Raw genomic sequence first — 19,027 nt, 5'->3', positions numbered from 1 at the left:
TATTTCATATCTAAAATGTGAGCCTCATGATAATATATCAAATTCTTTTATCAAAGGTTAAGGATTCGAAAACTCATTCGGTGTTGACTAATTGATAATTTATCGTAATGTTTCGAGCACAAATCTCACTTTCCTCACTTACCCTTTGTAAAAAAAATTAAATTTATTTATTATTATTATTATTAAAAGGAAAGGAAAACTTGTGAAAAAGCAAATCGATTTATAAAATGAAAAGGGAAAAAAGTGATGTTGCAACTTTAGAAAAGAAAAAGAAGGGATATTAATAAAAGAAAATGAAAATAATAGTATGATAACTAAATATAGAATCATTATCTCATGCACTTTCTTTTTATTTGTTTTAAGGTTTTTTAAGATTAATAATCATATAATTAATTTTTAGGTTATTGTCATCTCATCAGCAGCAATTAACCTGTCTAGCATTTAACCAAATCAAGATTGACAATGCAATAAAAAAAACATGATTAATTTGTCCAAAAACTTACAAACCTAAAAATCCAAATTAATCGAATAAATTATAGATAAGACGTCCACAACTATCCAAAAATGATGTGAATTTAAGATTAATGATGAGGAGTGTGAGTCAAAATAATAATTTAATCTACAAATTTAAATTTATTATATCTTCACATGACATGATACATCATACTTCATGTCGTGAACTTTAAGTCATAGATAAATCTAGTATATATCATTCGAGTCTTTCGATACGTAACTCTTAATCTTCACTCTTTCACCACTTATCGTGAAATCTGTCTAATCTTTCATATCATAGTCAAATTTTGATCGATTATGTGAAGATATGGTCAATGTGAGGCATCCGATGATTCAAAGCAATGCAATCGGCACATCATAATTTGAGGTGACGTTGATGATGTGAATCTCCATCTACTTGACCAACTTAGATCTTCTATAAGCATGTCGATTAGTTTTTGTTCTCTCTCTCTCTCTCTCTCTCTCTCTCTCTCTCTCTCTCTCTCTCTCTCTCTCGCCCTATATATATAAATATATATATATATGGGTACAAAAGACATTTCACTTGGTGTAATTTCATGATTCGTCTAATGGCTGCTAATGAAAGCCATCGGGAGTTGAATGTGTACAAAATATTCATCAAATTTGTCGGTGATAGAGCGATAAACAATAGGCAGAGAATTGTCGTTCGAATTCTTTGATGTCACTTCAAAGTTGACTGAGCTCGGAAGCTCATTTGAAATGAGGACTTGGGGCAAAGAATGGTGTGTCTATTTGATCCTCCTCGACACCTATGACTAATTCATGAATCCATCATGAGGCCATGACTAAGGTGGTTTACTTTTCCATCTTTACAAAGTCTAAGCAACATTATTTATTAAATGCATCGTTTTCGTGGGGATGAAGGAATAAATGAAATATTTTTTATTATTCGTGTGATTATAAGGCAAGAACAAGTAGATCGCTCTTGTTTATACATACATATTTTGTACTCGTTATCGTCCTTTTCATATATATATATATATATACATATTTTAGAATTAAATCTAATCTTTATAATTTTAATATTCCAATATTAACCATTAAACTAATTTTGTATCTAATTTTTAATATTTTTTTAAAAAAATAATAAATAATATTTTTAATATTATTATGATATATAAATTTTATAAATATTATTATTATTTATAAATTTTAAGATTATTAATTAATTTTGATAATAATTTTATTTATTTTTAAAAAATAATTATGTAAAAGAATACGAAGAAGTCACAAGTTTTTCGTCTCAAATGGGAGTTCCTCGTCCTCACCCCTATCCTATCTAATTGGAAAATAAAGTGAGAGTGTAGGATAGAGGATGAGACGGGCACGAGAATAAGGAAGCACTCTTTCCGTTTCGCCTAGTGACATCCATATTATTTATATTTATAAATTTTTATTAAGCATTCATTCTTCATGGACTACGATTAACATATTTTTGTTGGATTGAAAATTACATAAAATAATATTTAAAAATCTCTTAATATTTATTAATATCAGAAGTGATTGCTTGTTCCATGTGAAAAAACAAATCCATTAATGTAAAAATTTTGACAAAAGCATCCAACTTCTAAAAAACTTTTTGGAGGTATAACACTGAGACTCTTTCGACTTTCAAGTCAATTGGGTATTCTAAATAGAATGTATTAAAAAAGAATAGCGAGTATACCTCCTAAATCTTTATCCATAGAGAAAGGATTCGAATCGTATATGATTAAAAAAATATTATTTGAGTTGAATCTACATCGATAACATGGACGATATTAGTGTAGTATTGTTATGATTCGCATAATTAGAGTTTTAAAGATAATTAACAATCAAATGATAGTGCTCGACAAAGGCTAACTATAAAAATATATATTTTTATGTTTCATGTATGTATTTTTATAATAAAAACTTAAAAGCCTTTCTTTCTCTACTTAAAAGATGAGTTAGTTTAGGCATAACCAAACGAACAAACAAATAAAGAAAGAAAAAGAATTATCGAGGCAAATATAAAAGAGAGCATCTACAAACTCCCAAATCTCCAAATGGGGCAACTCAACTTCTTAGTGGTTTCATTCCTCTCTCTCTCTCTCTCTCTTGAATATATTAATGGGGGCCAATTGGTACGGATGGACCCATCTTGTGTCCCATGGCATCTTTGTTGGGAATCAATTCCCATGGTAGCAAACAACACGATGAGGGGGGCTCTTTTAACGATAAAGTTCATCCTTATCGTTTCTCCCTCGAAAACTCCTATACGCACCAAATAGTATGTTAGTGTAGTAGTGTAAGGAAGAAGGTATCACATAAAGAAACAATATGGAGGACCGGTTTAGAATGTCTTTCTTACGTATGTGGTCATGTGGAGGAGATCATGGGAGAAGAGACAACAATAATCAAATGTCCTTTTTTTCTCTTTGCATGATTACTATAACCTGATGACGGATGCATTTGTAACATTGGATCCCATGAGCATAGTACATGCAATATATGACATATGACATGTACTATAGATATGTACTATAGTTTGAGTCCTTATATATTTCGGTAAGATTATCTTTTCACGAAAAATAATGATGACGGTGATACTGATATAGAAATCAGGAGGGTTTTTTATTTTTTATTTTTTTAGGGTGTTTGAGTCTATGCTTAAGAATCTTTTAATCGGATTTGGGTTTGATTCGATCATTTAAATATCTTATATATTATTTTTTTATAAAAAATAAAATGATGGTCATATCGAGTTCGAGTCGGTTTATACGTGAAATTCGATATGTAGTGTGTTTTTAACAAAATTATTCTTTTAGGACTTAATAACCAAAGGTATAAAATCATGAAAATAGGATTGTTTGTTTTTCAAGTTTAATGAACTTAAGTATTTTGAGATTAATAATTATTTTGGGAATCTTGAGGTTAGTGTCTTGGGAGGGAGGAGGATAATAAATTCTAGTAAGAGAAAAAATCATCATAAAAAAAAATGACGATTAAAATTCGATTCCTCTATAAATATCTCGTGTATCTTTAAGGTTTCAACGAGAGTGACGAATATTTTGGGTGTTTAGAAAGAAATATATCTTTGAGTTTTCTATAAAAGATGAGAAATATATATATATAAATTTATGTAAAAGAATATATAATAAAATTATATTATATTTGGTATTTGGAATGTTAGTCAGCTCTTCCTCCTCCTCAAATAATATTTGAAGGAAAAAAAGAAAAAGACACATTGGAGTCAGTAAATAGAATTTGAATTCGAGTAAGGTAAGGTGAAAATTAAAGTATGGATCCGTGAGGTTCCAACATGGAGACAACCAACCTCCAACATGAATTGATGACATGCATGCATATTGAAAGGAACATATCCATCTTATTATATTTGACGTGCTACGGGAGGAGGAGGCGTCCTCACATGCGACGTTCTTACAAGTTTTTGCATGTACTGACTGCTTTCTTCGCCTGTGGGCATGTGATCCTCGCGTGGGGACCCTTGCGGCCCCCACCTTGGGTTCACGAGCCCTCTTCTCTCTCTCTCTCTCTCTCTCTCTCTCTATCTATACCCATAGGATCAAGGACTACGATATTGTTCTTGTTGTGGTCCACGATGTGATTGCGTGAGAGTCGATTAGAATGTACCCTTCAAACGTAGATTACTTTGCAACCTTTTTGTCTTCAATTTCAATTGGTAGCTCCCACTTCGGACGTACGTCTGCTTTGGTTCTTCCGTCCACTACTAATCAGCATCATCATCAACATCTCTATGTCTACGAAGAGAGAGAGAGAGAGAGAGGTGTTTGTTGTTTGGTCCAGGGGCCGGGCCACCGTCTTCGTCGGAGAGAGCTCTTCCAGCTTTGGTGGGCTTATCCCCCGGTGCGGGTTTCCGGGCCTTTCCATCACCTTCATGAGCCCCCACTCCACAGGTTGGAGACGGCCACCCCAAGAGATGAAGCCAGCCATTAATGGAGCAACCTGCACGTACTCATCAGGAAATGCAAGGAGGAGGAGCGAACCGTGTTCCGCTCTATGGTTTCCAACTGCGGCTTATCTCTTCTCTCGTATCGAATAGCCTATACACTCTTTTAGTAGCTCAGGCGGTCAGCAACAGAGTCTCTTCTACACAATCTATTCATGCAGGATTAACAGAATTATATTTGATAGCTCACAGGTTGGAGCCAAAATATGTCTGTATTAACAAGCAAAAACTCAACCCAAAGAGTGCTGTGTAAATTTTCTTTACTGCTGGCATGAACATAAACAAGGATGTTTATGCGCTTGAGGCATAGTTCATAGACAACATCAACAAACATCAAAGAGATCATCACGATTATGTCATGGAAACTGAGCAGACCAAGAAATGTAGAGAGAAAACAAGAGTTTTTAGAGTACCTAAAACATCTTTTAAATAGATACAAGTCCTAAAGCATGATAGCTTCTGCAAATTCCTCCCTCACCACAATCGAGAAGAGATCTGATACACTATGCTGTACCGATAGGCGCCTTCGGCAGACTTCAGCAGCCGTCATGCCAGAGGTGTAGGCTCTATGAACAGACTCGGAATGATCACCACTTGCTGCTTCGCCAGCAAAATATACATTTCTCGTACAAGTGGGATGGCTTCCCTTCTAGATCACAAGAATAGGAGCCGAGGGAGTCTGGATATGTTCCTCAGCACAAAACCAGATGTTGTATCTGTCAGAAAACAACAAGTTTATTTACGTTTGATTTTAGAGGAATTGAAGTACCATATGGTCGATACAAGCAAACAAACTAACCGGATCTGTCGCATCTGGTATCATTTTCTTCAGCTGCAACGTCACAAAGTTTACAGCTTCTTCATCACAAAGTTTTTCTATGTCATAAGCAAACCTTCCAGCAGCCATGTAAACAAGAACAGGATGTCCTGGGCTTTGTGGAGATTGAGAAAATAGCCACAGGCATAAGATGCCTGAGCTACTAACCCTAACACTTTTACGTTAGGCCGAAAGATGGTGCTAAAGCGAAGAGCAATCTTATTCCCTATGCCAACACCAAGATCAGAGATTGCAGAGTTTCCATTCTGGAAGCCAAGAGGAACAGTAATAATAGCAGCATCAGCTACAAATGTACTTATATTGTCCACCGTGATTATTACTCTATTGCCACGCTGCACAACTTTTGTTACCCTGATAGGGGTGAATTAAGCGAAGTTAGTCAATGAACAGAAATATATTAAGTTGAAATTGACGACTTCACAGTTTAGCCACTGGTATCAGTAAGCTAAGATGTAAATGACTCAGAGATTTCTGGGTATTGAAAAAAGAAAGTGCCAGATTAAGAAACATTCATGCACCCTAATCAGCAAAATAAAATTTTCAACCATTTGTCTGTTCAAATATCATTCGATTTAGGTTCGGGCTCATGTGATGATAATGCAAAAGATTAGGAACTTCATGTTTAGTTTTACCCTATGTGTTTGAAACAATGGAAACCACATTCTGCGATGAAGAGCATTATATCGGAAACAGTGACAAACAAATTCTGAGAAATCAACAACAGAAACGTCACAGCTAAAATCTGAAATGTAGCAAGCAGCCTAGACATACTAGGCAGGTTAGTGAACAATTATATACAGGATGCTGCCAACTTCAAAATCCACTGACAACAAAGCAATGAAGTTTCACATGAATGATGCCAGCTTCCCATTGAACTTCCTAGATCTTGTTTAAAACATTTTGTTCATTTTCTACTGCCCTTTTTGGTGCCACTTAAGATACTAAGCAACAGAAAAATCTATCATACCTCTTTCAGACATTACTTTGGATCTCGGTTATTTTCGATAATCCTAGAGAATTTCTTTTTTTTTTAATTAGTTAGGTATGCAACAAATCCACACTGGAGCATCACATTTTTCTTATTCCCATCACTAAAGCGTTAGAGCGAAATGGTGCGCCCACACGCCACGTCTAGAACATTCTTTTCAAGATATGTTTTTTCTACAGACTGAGAAGGGTTCAAAAGCAGGACCTAAAGATTTTCTAAGTAGATTTTCTCCAAATCTTCTCTGTGGATGATCCTTTTACTTGATCCATCTTGTTATTTCCAGGGGCTTGTTCCTCATTGTTTCTTGTATAATATCCTAAAAAGCAACTATTCCTCCCCTTTTGTTGTCTACCAAGAGGCTTAAAAGAAAAGGAGAACCATAGAAAATTAGCTTAGATGCCAAAATATTCTTCAAGAGGAAAAAAATAGTAAACAGACAGCAGTTTTGCCATCAATATCAATTAAAAGACCAGTTCATTATCTGGAAAGGATAAATAATGACAACAGAGGGTGGGCCTTTGATAAGACCCTAAAGTCTTATCGTCGCTCTGATACCAAATGATAAGACCCTAAAGGTCTTATCGTCTGATAGCAATTGATAAGACCCTAAAGGTCTTATCGTCGCTCTGATACCAAATGATAAGACACTAAAGTCTTATCGTAAAAAGAAGAAGAGAAAGGGGATGATCACTTCGAGGGGATCGGCCCTCCTTGATCACTTCGAGGAGATCGTCCTCCTAGGGTTTGTCAAAAGACAAAATAGTATTTTTCATAGATTACTGAAAAAAAGCAGCTACATCCCTATTTATAGAGTTCCACCGAAAGTCCATCAGGACTTGAACTCTAATAATAAATAAATATTAAATAAACTTCTACTTGACTCTAACTGAACCAAACCGACTCAATAAATAACTGAACTAAACAGACTCAATAAACATTATTCAAAAGCTCAGAAAAAAGGTCCTAACAACCTTAGTACAACGGTAAGATTGCTCCTTTGTGATCTGGGAGACTTAGGGTTTAAGTCACAGAAATAATCTCTTTAAATATTTAAAGGCAAGGCTACGTACATTTGACTCTCCCCAGACCCCGCAATAGATATGTCCCCTATAAATAATGAGGATAGGGAGAAAGAATTCAAGAAGCAGAAATTTTACATGACATTTCTGTTTTAGACACATGACCCTAAAATTATGGCTAGCCATCTGTTAATTGACACCATCTTTTACAAACCATATGGGCTCGAACCTAATCTAATCATCACTTGTTCACTTGCATTTCCATCATCTTCCTTATCCTAAAACTTACATACGTAATCTAATGTTATACACTACAATGCACAGAATACGATTGCATTTCCAAGCGTGCCCTAAACGCCGACGCAATCTATAGATAGATAATAGAATCAATCAAGATTTCCAATAAACAAGATACATATACCAAATCCAAGAATAGAATTTTTCTTTCTTGGGAAGTAAAGGAAAACAAACAATGTATATATCTCAAGAAAATCCAATTGAAAGAAAGTTAAAGGAAACTCGTCAGAGAAGAGCATAATACCGCCAATTCTGGAATTCTTCCGGCTCGAGAAGCCCTTGCCCCTTTGACGCCGGTCGACCGCCACAAGAGCCTACCGATCTCCGCTCTCCGCTTAAGATTATAGAGAATTCAAGAAAAGACTACACGAACGTATAGGAATCGAATCATGAGGCCGTGGTGCCTCGGATCGGGGAAGCCACGGAGCTTATCAAACCAGCTCATACGTGAGGCCCTCGTGAGATCCCCAAACCGGCGAGAGTTCGAGACGACGGGGAACACGAAGGAAAAGGTCATACCGGCTCATACGTGAGGCCTTCGTGAGATCGCCAAACCGGCGAGAGATCGAGACGACGGGGAACACGAACGAAAAGGTCCTTTGCGTGCCGTCGGCCAACCAGCTTCAGAGACGAGGCTCCATTTTTTCTTATATTATATATATATATATATATATATACTCGATAAAACGATTTTCTCGACCACATAAAAAAATTATGATACCACTACTCCCTTTCGATCCACTCCTGCGTCTACCCTATACGGTGTTATGCTCTCACCAGACCTAGTTATCCCCTCCTCTCTCTTGTACCATAGAGCGAGAAAAAATAGGTCTCATCGTCAAGATTCACGAATTCCCCTCGTTATTACCTATAGTGCCTTGCAAGATGAGGGGAGGGTGTGCTCTCACTAGTATCTATACGTCTTTCTCATCGTCAAGATCCATAAATTTCTCTTGTCATCAATTGCCAGTGATGAATGAGGGAATTACTATAGGCGAGAAAGGAGAGGATAGTAGCGACGCTCCCACTCGCTCATTTCTCATGTAAGAGCAATGGGCGATAGGGTCAATAGGGGCAAAAGGCAAGAGATGTGGTTGTCAATGTCCAACAAGGGTAAGGCCTCTATCACTAATTACCTTTGCGCATAGTTGTGCCTATGCTATAGGCGATGAGCGATTGTTCGAGATGAGGGGATATGAGCAATATGCGTAAAATGATCATTTAAGAAAAAAAAGAACACGGTGAGAATTTCTCAATGGTAGGACAATCGTTTACTAGCAAGAAAATATACGGAGACGAAAGCGACCAAGGGCAAAGGTGTAAGCGACACTATGGACGAAGATAGAAACGAGTCTAATAAAGACAAGAGAAATTAGTTTTCTTTTTTGTAAGATGGGGCCTTTTGTAAAAAAAATTTAAAACTAGGAGCTATATATATATATATATATATATATATATATATATATATATATTTAAGGATGAATAGTGGTAATTATTTAATGACGTGGCTCTATTGACCTTTTGAGCATCAACATCAAATGTAAAGGAGCAAATGACTCATTTGGACTGCTATAATTGCAATGCAATATCTTTGTCCAGCCAGCTCAGGTTTTCGTGGCATTCATGAGATTTTTGTATGAGTGATGCGATAGGAATCATTGATGAAGGCTTTAAAAATAAAATTGAAATTGTATTTGGAGATTCTCACAAATGTACAAATTGTTTTTTTATTATTTAAGAATGAAAAAGGATAGACTATTACTGTATGTGTAATAGAGAGGTATTTGTTTTATTTATAAAAGAAATTTGACTAAATATCATATTGTTATTTACTGATATAAAGAATATATATCTTCTATTCATATTCTATTATTTACATGCCAGAGGAAGTATTGAAAATATAAAAAAAATGATTGTATCTTATATTATGTTATTAAAATATAAAAAGAGAAACTCAATTTATTAATTTAAAAAATAAAAAAATAGTTGAAATGATGCAGAGAGAGAGAGAGAGAGAGAGAGAGTAGAAACTCAAATGAATGGTGATCCAAGCTCAAATGAGTTAATAGGTCATGGATGTGATTTGTTGTGAGATTTCTCCTCACCATGGCAAGTATACTATGATTTGTCCTTGGTCAATGTCAACGTGATCAGGTTAGATCTTCAAAGGACAGAAAACAACTACAAAATCTAAGAAAGATTCTGGTGAGATTTTAGTTAGGATCTCACATCATCTAAAGCTCTTGATTTCAGAGCTCGTTTCTCTGTAGCTTAAACCATGCATGCAGAGATGAATGGGTCCATCATCAAAGGTAGTAGTAGTAGTAGTTGTTGTTGTGGTGGTCCTTCCAAGGAATCTAATCCTTTTTGCTGTTTGTCACCATCCATATGGAGTCTGTCACTCAAAACTTAGCTGGTCTTCTTGTGGCAAGTTCTGCATGCAAAGATAGAAACAAAAACATGATTTGGATGGCATTAAAGAAACTATTTTGGGTGTGATTTTATGAGGTCCAGAACAAATGTGAGAAAGGCAAAGCAAAGCTGCATCTGCTGCTGAGTATTTATTTTCTCTCTCTTTGTCAAAGATGGAAAGCAGTAGTTAGGTAAAGGCTTCAAGATAGGTTTCATTATGCCACAGTATGTTTCTGCTTTTGGTGGCATCAGTGCCTTGTGGGACTCCTCAAAAGCAGCATCTGCAGATCATTATCTGACTATAAAAATGATGGTCCTGCTGAGGAAATTTCCATGTCAGTATGAGATGAGACTAAAGATGAATACAGCAGAAGATAACTGTGCTCACATCCTATATTGAGTTCCAATATATCTTCATCAATCCACAGGCTTAACCAGCAACCATTTCATCTGTACATGTGCTTCTCAAGTACTTCATACAATGTTAGTATGAGATGAAACTGAAATGGATACAACTGCATGAGAAGAAGAAGAAGAAGAAGAAGATATCCACATGAATGCAGAAGCTTAATCGAGGACCATTTCACCAAGCTCAGTGATGAGCTACTTGGGAGTGGCAAGATTTATTTGCAGTTACTTATAAGTAAACATAGAGAGAGAGAGAGAGAGAGAGAGAGAGGTGGAGGTCTTATCCATAGTCTCTACACGGCGCCATGGGGCAAAAGAAGAGACGGGAAAGCAAGATTGTGGATAACGCCGAATCTGAGAGTCCAAAAAGAAGTTTCAGGCAAACCCACCAATGCTTATCCTCACTGTCGACTCGACTCTCCATCCTCTTTTTATAGCCGCCTGCTGTCCCACCCACCCAATCAAGCCATTTGCTTTCCGTGTCTCCAGAAACGTCTCTCTTGCCGGTGCACGCGACTCGTCTTCCTATGATAGCATCGGCTGCAGATTGTAGCATGAAGCAGTAGTAGAAGAAGGAAGATCTTTGGATCAGAAGGGCTCAGAGCGAGGAGAAGAGGTAAGGGGGTGACAGGTATCGGAGGCTTAAGCGTATGGTAGGGTGGGGGGAAGGGCTGAGGCGTAGAGTAAGAGAGTCGAGTAGCAGTGTAGCTGGCCATGAATGCTTCTTTCATCCCACAAAGCAGCCATGGGACCATGGATGAGGACGACGGGGAGAGCTTCTCGAGCGTTCCCGGTGCTTCGACGTCCTCCTCCTCGGACGACATGGACGACACCGCCTCTTCTGCGTCGCCGACGACGGAGGAGGAGCCGCATGGTGACGGGCCTCTCTACGAGATGGCTTCCCTCGTCGCACAGCTTCCTTTCAAGTAAGTGTAATGGATCATCCCTCGCCATTAAGCAAGCTACACCGAGGGCTGGACATCATCGTCGATGCTTACGATCGTTGCATGTGTTTGTGGCAATAGGAGAGGGCTGTCGAAGTATTACCAGGGGAAGTCGAAGACCTTCACGTCTTTGTCCAGTGTGAGGTGCCTGGAGGATCTTGCCAAGCCGGAGAGGCCACAAAGGAAGAAGATGAAGCCGTGCAAGAGTTATGGGTGGGGATTGGACAACCAGAGATCGCTGTCTCCAAAGGAGTCCTCCAGAACCATCACCAAGAAGGCTTCCAGGGGCCCGTTGTCTTCTCTCGGTGGAAGGAAGCACAGCTTTGTTAGTGGCGGCAGGCCTCCTGTGGCTCCTCAGAGATCAAACAACTTCTCAAGCCAAACCCTTTTGTTTGCCTGATGACTGTTCAAGCAAGTATTAGATGCCAATGCAATGCAATGCAATCTTCTGTGTCTCCTAAACAAAGAGACATGATATCTGATCATGATCTGAGGGAGAGCCAAATCTAGGTTCAGTAGACTGTCAAAGCTTCCTACAAAGTATGTGTGTGATATCAAATGAAAAAGGAAGTTTAATTCTACATGGCCCTTCCAACTTATAATTCATATGTCAGATGAGATTTCGAATCCAAAATCATAATACAACACCTTATGAATCAAAAGTTGCTGGTGAAAATACCAGCCTAGAAAAATAGAAACACTCGTAATTTAATTTCAAGAGAATATGCAATGCATTTAATTTGGGGTACTAAGAGAAGACAATCTTTGGACATGAACATTACAATTGGATGATAATATCTTTAATGGGGAAACATTTCTACAAAAGGTTGTCACTTAGGTTCTTTGCTTAACCATGCTGAGGTACTGACACAACTATAGCTTATAAGAACAGCAACCTTACATACCCAATTAACTTGACGTTGGCATGGATTCAACAACCTACAAAAGGAAACGCCATAAAGACATCTGGGTCAAGATAACATCCCTGATACATTCAAGATTGCCAGACTTACAACTAATTTGGATCTAATACCACAATAGCACACCGAGAGAAAGCGGCTAATTTAGGATCTTGAGCCATGAATTGTGCGGAGAACTTCCATCGGTTCAGGAGCTTTTTGCTCCTAATCCCATTCCACGGGTAGTCACTACAACGACAATAAGAACATACCATGAAACGATCATTCAGCATCAGCATCATCCCTCGTCGATGAAGTATATCCGGTATACCAGCATATGCAATTGTTGCACAAGACTTCCCACATCACATGTGCTTCATGCACCGAAGCTGGCAACAAAGGGCACAAGTCGCTTGAAGTCCCTCTTCTTTCCGAGAGCACAAGTATCGAGTACACGACCAAGAAGCAGACGGGTATTCTGACGTGCCACTTCTCTTGCTGACAAACCACCATCTGTTGTGCTCCCAGCACCCTGAGCTGCGAGTCCAGCTCCAAATGCTGATCCAGCTAAATATTGCAGAGGTCCGCTTCGGGCCTTGAACGAGCTCTGAGGTGCCAACATACCTTGCAAAAACCTCTCACCTGCACCATGCCCATTTTCATTTGACAACAGATCGTCCATGTGTCCACCAGCGACAGTGCTGCAACTCTGCAACAGTGCTTCCAGAACACCAAGGGCCTCCCAACATAATGTGCTCTCCACAAGTTGTGAGACGACTGCATAAACATGGGGACTCTGGGCGGCATCCATGGGAGCTTGCTGCAATAATGCTTTAAGCATTAGCAATACCACCCGCTGATAAGCCACTGGACCCTTCTCGAGCAACCTCAGCAAATGACCAAATGCTAAAGATGAGTATTTAGGGAACCACGCAGAGCAAATTGGTGGAGACACACGAGTAAAGAGGTCATCACCGGATGTTATCTCACCACGCGAATATGCTACAAACACTTCTGCTAGATCATCTAAAGCTTTCGCACGGCACCAGAGGCAAATGTTGGTAGCAACAGAGCAAGCCTTCTGGTACTGATGTTCGAGAGGTGATACCGAGTCTGTGGAAACTGAATCCTTCATTAGCTGCAAGGCAAGCCAGGGCAGTAGACCTGTGATATGCATCAAAAGTCGTGTATCCGGGTTCCCAAATATAGAGTCACAGTAAGGAACTGTCATTCGAGATAGCACCTCGATCGCAGAACCATGACTAACAGTGGACATTAGTCCCTTCAGAACAAGAGGCTGCACACCTTCAAATGCCGGCACCTTTTGACTCTCTGGGGGCAATGGTTCCATGCCAGACCGTGATTCTTCTCTACGAAGCTCTGCTGCATCACAGCTGTATGTGTCAAACTCATCACGTGGCATGCTGGATAATAACACATTTTCGGTTGTTCGGTCGTGGAAGGACAGCCGATCAATCACTCGGGAAAAGAGCTCAAGCACCTGGCCGTAGATGTACACAAAGTCTGTGTGCATCATTGCAACACAACCCCAGAAAAGCTGCGGGTAAAGAATTACCTTCTCAGGCTCCATGTTCTCTACCATCACTTGCAATGTCAGGAGAATCTCCATCGCAAAGCCAAGAACTGCTGGCACAGGATTTCCCAAGCACCTGTAAAGGCAACGGAGGAGTAACATACAGTTCTCGCTTTTTACACTAGGGTGCAGTGCCCTGTATATCTGATGCGAGCGGCATGCAAGGTGTCTGGATGTGCATTCTGTTGCCCACTTGAGAGCTTCTGCACCCCATGTTTCCCGTAGATCCCCTTGAAAAAAGATGGCATCCACCATGCTCAGTACAAGTGCTGAAAGTAGTGCAGTACTAGGGAGTTCAGTTCTCACAAGAGTTGGGTCCTCATTATCCCACATTAAACTGCCACGCTTTGACTGAATGTACTTTATTAAGCTAAACACCTTCTGCTTATTCTCCCCATCACTACTCTCAACCTCGTACAACTCCAGATGCCGACCAGCAAGTGAATAAAGTAAATTAACAAGCAGATGCTGTGAATGCAGGAGCACAATGTCTTCTGAGCTATCCATGGAAACACAAGTAACATGAAAGAGCAAGGGCAAGTGTTCACGAAAATCCTCATCATTTTCATAAGCAATTTCTGCAAGTAGAATCAGTGCTATATCTGCACGGGAAAGTAAGTGTTGTTGATGTCCTTGCAAAGCAGATTGGAGCTCACTGGCACTGATCCCTTGAATCACACTGCTTGCAGGATGCAAAATATCCTCAGTTGAATTAGGCGTATCAATTGGGCAATCTCCACTGTCACGAGACACATGGCGGCTTCTTAAGTTGCCAGTTGAACTTCGAATATTCATCAACGGTCCCGACATGCTCATCCCTGGTATGTTCATAAGTGATGGAAGGAGTTGCCCAGACCGGCCAGTGGTAGGAGCAACCATGTTACCATCAGGGTGCATTGGGCTCAGAGGGCCTGAGATACTGTGGCCTGTAATTCCTGAAGTCCGCCAGCTCAGGTTCCCACTAGCATTTCTAAGTGGGCCATCAAGGGAGCCACGAACAAGCAAAGGAGACATGTGAGGTTGGCTGTCGGCAACAGTTGCGACTTGAGCAGTTGTGGGCCCTTGAGAAAACTCTAAGATAAAATTTGCCAAAGGATCAACCTTGCTTGGCCTAACAGGTTCCTCAATCTCCTCCAGCATTCTCTGTGATAACTCACAGACCAAGTGATCAATTGTCTGTTGTGGGCAAATGCGTGCAAGATATAAACTCACACGTTTCGCTACAGAAAAGTATGTAGCAAATGCTCCGGTTATCTCTATTGATGTATTAGAATCACAGTCTTCAATCCCTTTGGTGATCAAAAAATCAAGAACTGGAATAATATTTCGGTTATTGCTAGCAACAGTACTCCAGAGCTTCTCTATCTCATCAGGAAATTGATCTCCATGTTTCCATGTCACATAGTAAAGGCTTTTCAGCAATCTTTCACTCCAGCCAGAATTCCAAAGCTTCAAAAAGTTAAGATTTTCAATCCAAGGGGCCATGCATGTTAGAACCTGATGCTGTGCAATTATGTCCACTGCATCAAGCTGCCGCTGCATGATTTCCTCACAAAGGAGCTCACTCAGTTCAGGATGGTCTTTAGCAAGTTTTGAGGAGAGCTTGTATTGGAATTGCTGATAAGAGTCTGGAAGGTTACCAACCACAGATGCCTGGTAATGCCCTGTACCCTCAGTATCATCCTCGGCCCACTCACGGGCAGAGAGGGTCTCCAACATTTGGAGGGCATTGTCCCGAATTTGTCTGGATTGATCAACTACCTTATAGAGGATTAAACTTAGTAGTCTCTGGATCTCACACTTTGGAATTTCTTCACGCATGTAGACTTCAGCTAGTACACTGAAGTAACCATCTGCTATTGAAGAATCTGGAGAGTAGCACTGTACATAGTAAAAGGGTTCTTAGGATCATGAACAAGCATATCTGTCAAAGGAAGATAATATCATAACAGTATCCTACTACTCATTATACAGGTTTCAAACTTCAGCAGTAGTAATCAGTTATCTTGATTTTCTAAATAAACATATGAACTCCTTTAAACTCTTTCTAGGAAGCATTAATCAATAAAGAATGCTATGGCACATGAAAATGGACAGGATGTATAATGTTTACAGATAATAATGACTTAAGAGCTAACTCTTGGTTTAAAATTAAAGCAGAATGAGGATCTACCAAAACATTTAGAGACGGGCTGGTGTAGTACAACCCAATTAGCTCAATCTATCCGAGAAATCTGGAAAACACATGTGGGAATGGAACACACACGCAACAGGGCTAAGAAAGGTAGTTAGCCAGATTGCTTGGACTGATGATCAGGTAACGCCAGATTGCTCAGACTCATGATAAGGTAACTTTGACTAGGTTACAAGAACTTTGACAAGGTAATTTTGACCCTGGATCAATAACAGGTTACCACCAAATTTTGTGACTTGGATCCACAATGTTAAAGACTGTTAAGGAAAACAAATGGAGAACTCAGATGACACTAATTTCCTCTTTACTAAAATGTCATCATATGTGAAGTAATTCAGACATAAAATCATGAAAATGATTTACTTTAAAATAGCATGCAGCTATATGCAAAATTACTATACACTAGAAGTACACATGTAATCAGTGAACAAAAGATTCCTTCTACCATTCTGACCTAATGCACATTGTCAACCATAACTACATATCTCATGTTGCAAACCAGGTGAGACAGCATACAACTGTTAAGAAATCAACCGACCAAAAGAAATAATTTATATGAAGGTTATCACTGTTGTGTGTTATTACAATGGATGTGTCATCCAAGACTGACTTAAATACTAAAACTAGCTGATTAATAGATTTGTATTACAAAACTGAAAAAAATCTACAACATGATGCACCTCTGAGAAGCCATATAGCAGATGTAAGTTATTCGATGATCGATGCATAATCACCTCCTTATCAGCCATTTAAGGCTCAAATAAAAACGCAACACTTCTATTCCAGTTATTTTCATTGTTTTTGGAGGGGTTCTTTCAATCTCAACATTCAACTTGATAATGAGTTGCTAGTATTCAGTTTAATAGCTGTAAATGGTTAATGATTGTCATTTTTGAAAATTTGCAACCTCGGTACCAAACAAAATTACAAACTTACACATTATCATGAATTTCTCAATTTAATAGAAGAAAATATGTAATTGGGACCATTGTTGGAAAAACCAGCAGGAACCGGTATGCACCGGCTTGTATTTACCAGTTTGACTTGGTTATGTAATTGAGCCTATTGTCTAGCAAAGACAAGGATACATAAGTCTCATGTCCATTATTTTCATGACAGCATTGATAAAACTCCACAGGAGTTACTTGTGGAATGCCGTTCAACTGGACACAAATGAATATGCTAAGGCTGGTATGAAGATGTTGAGATGAAACTGACCTGGTCAATGCAAGCAGGAAAGAGTTCCAGATTTGTCTGCAAAAGATTTTTCAAGGCAGTTTTCGCTAGAAGAACCCGAAAATGTCCAACTTTATGTTTATCCCGTCCTGCATTTGAACGTCCTCCATCTCCTATATATTTTGAATACGATGGAGTTCGTGGATCCACAGGAGAATACCCAAATGGTGCCCTATGAGCTGGTTCCACAAACAAGTTGTTAATCCAAGATATGACCCGACCAGTCATCTTTCTGGCATTATCATCAAAAGAAGGTCCATATAAAAGAGAGGAAATGGCATTCATGGAGGCCCACTGTACTGCCTCCACTTGTTCAACAACATCCTTATCAAAGGTAATTTTGTCTATAGATTCCCTTGATCGGTTATGCTGTCCTACCTTGTAACGCTCAACTTCTCTACGATAATCACTACTGCTTTCCTGTGACCATGTGCTGCCTGTATCATCACACCAAGAAATAAGGAGATCAAAAAGTTTCTTTCGAGTTCTGATATCAAACTTCTCAGACTTTGACTCCACAAACTCTGGAGCTAAATATCTTAAAACAGAAGCTAATGCATAACGAAGAGGCTGCAATTCGTGGAAGCTATCAGAGGATGATGTGCTAGTATGGCGGTATGTTTCCTCAATGAATCTCAGAAAATGAAGTCTCAGAACAGGTTTTCGGCTAAGCATCCCTGGCCAAACTTTCTCAGCAATTGTACGATAAATATTTGCAATGTGTATGCGAAAATCTTCACGGCGAGACTTCTGATTCTGCATGCACAGACTCAATATAAATAGTCAATACATAACTTATATATATATATATATATATATATATATATATATATATATATATATATATATATATATATATATATACATGCAAGAGCTATAATTTTTCAGAGAGTTTAATGGCTGCAAAAGATCAATGCCACTGAACCCAAATAGTTGGGACATTATGACTTTATACAAGATGGGATAGGATACAAAAGAAAACCTAAACAAGGCATGTCATTTTAACACCCAAATGGAATGCTAAGAGCATTTATCATATCTTACTACATTATGATTGTCATTTCATTTTATTTCTGCAGACACATAACGGTGTATTAGGGGACACCAGATGATATAGAGAGATGGATCAACAAACACAGCAAGACTTCCTCAGGTATTTAGAATAGGCCAGGCAGAACAACAAGAAGATTTTCAGTCAAATGAGTTCTTCAGTATGATCCCAAATGGTAGTAGGTTTAATCCATTAAGCATTATTGGTGAAAAGAATCATCAAAATGAAGCCTGATTCAGATAAAACTAAGCATGACTTAGTGAATTTGCAAATGGATTTTCCATCTTGCTACTTCTAAACAAGACCAAAGTCATGCCTATATCCGGAATGCAAATTACACTAGGTAGCTGGTGTAAGTTGAACTGACCATATCATAGATCCACCAAACAGATTTTTCCAAGTTCCAACCTTCCTATTCCAAAATAAAACTACATTAAGCTATAATATGGAAGCTAGCTCTTGAGTTTGTTTGATGAAAAAGGGATATTATATTTACCATGTCAATATTGTATTCAGACAAGTAAAATATGAAAAGCATGCGAAGTTATGGAAAGATTAAGTTAGCACAAAATCTAACATATCTACATGAAAAACCTGAAATAGCCAGTACAAAAGAAGCAGCTCAACTTATCAAGAACAATCCACTTGTCTAAGCAAGCAT

At 38.6% G+C, this 19,027-nt stretch overlaps 2 protein-coding genes and 1 pseudogene across 4 annotated transcripts in view; 1 reads left to right on the top strand and 2 right to left on the bottom strand.

Moving 5' to 3' along the window:
- Positions 1 to 4,716: 4,716 nt before the first annotated feature.
- On the bottom strand, positions 4,717 to 8,456 carry LOC103980849 (polyamine oxidase 5-like; annotated as a pseudogene).
- A 2,569-nt stretch (positions 8,457 to 11,025) lies between these two features.
- LOC135610606 (protein OXIDATIVE STRESS 3-like) lies at positions 11,026 to 11,973 on the top strand. The gene is made up of 2 exons (XM_065105326.1): positions 11,026 to 11,374; positions 11,474 to 11,973. The coding sequence occupies exons 1-2, from the start codon at positions 11,163 to 11,165 to the stop codon at positions 11,790 to 11,792; spliced, it is 531 nt and encodes a 176-aa protein (XP_064961398.1). The 5' UTR covers positions 11,026 to 11,162; the 3' UTR covers positions 11,793 to 11,973.
- A 203-nt stretch (positions 11,974 to 12,176) lies between these two features.
- Positions 12,177 to 19,027, bottom strand: part of LOC135582292 (uncharacterized) — a 30,643-nt gene continuing 23,792 nt past the window's right edge. For 2 of the 3 annotated variants that reach the window (XM_065105323.1, XM_065105324.1), the window contains exons 16-17: positions 17,298 to 18,071; positions 12,177 to 15,766 (exon numbers count right to left, since the gene is read on the bottom strand). In XM_065105323.1, the coding sequence (XP_064961395.1) occupies positions 12,668 to 15,766; positions 17,298 to 18,071 (3,873 nt within the window). In that variant the 3' untranslated portion in view covers positions 12,177 to 12,667. The remainder of the gene's footprint in view (positions 15,767 to 17,297; positions 18,072 to 19,027) is intronic. The other variant, XM_065105325.1, reaches the window with a different exon arrangement.

The sequence above is a fragment of the Musa acuminata genome, chromosome BXJ2-4 (assembly GCF_036884655.1).
Source record: "Musa acuminata AAA Group cultivar baxijiao chromosome BXJ2-4, Cavendish_Baxijiao_AAA, whole genome shotgun sequence".
In the NCBI taxonomy this organism is placed as follows: Eukaryota; Viridiplantae; Streptophyta; class Magnoliopsida; order Zingiberales; family Musaceae; genus Musa; species Musa acuminata.
This window is presented reverse-complemented; position numbering and strand designations above follow the sequence as displayed.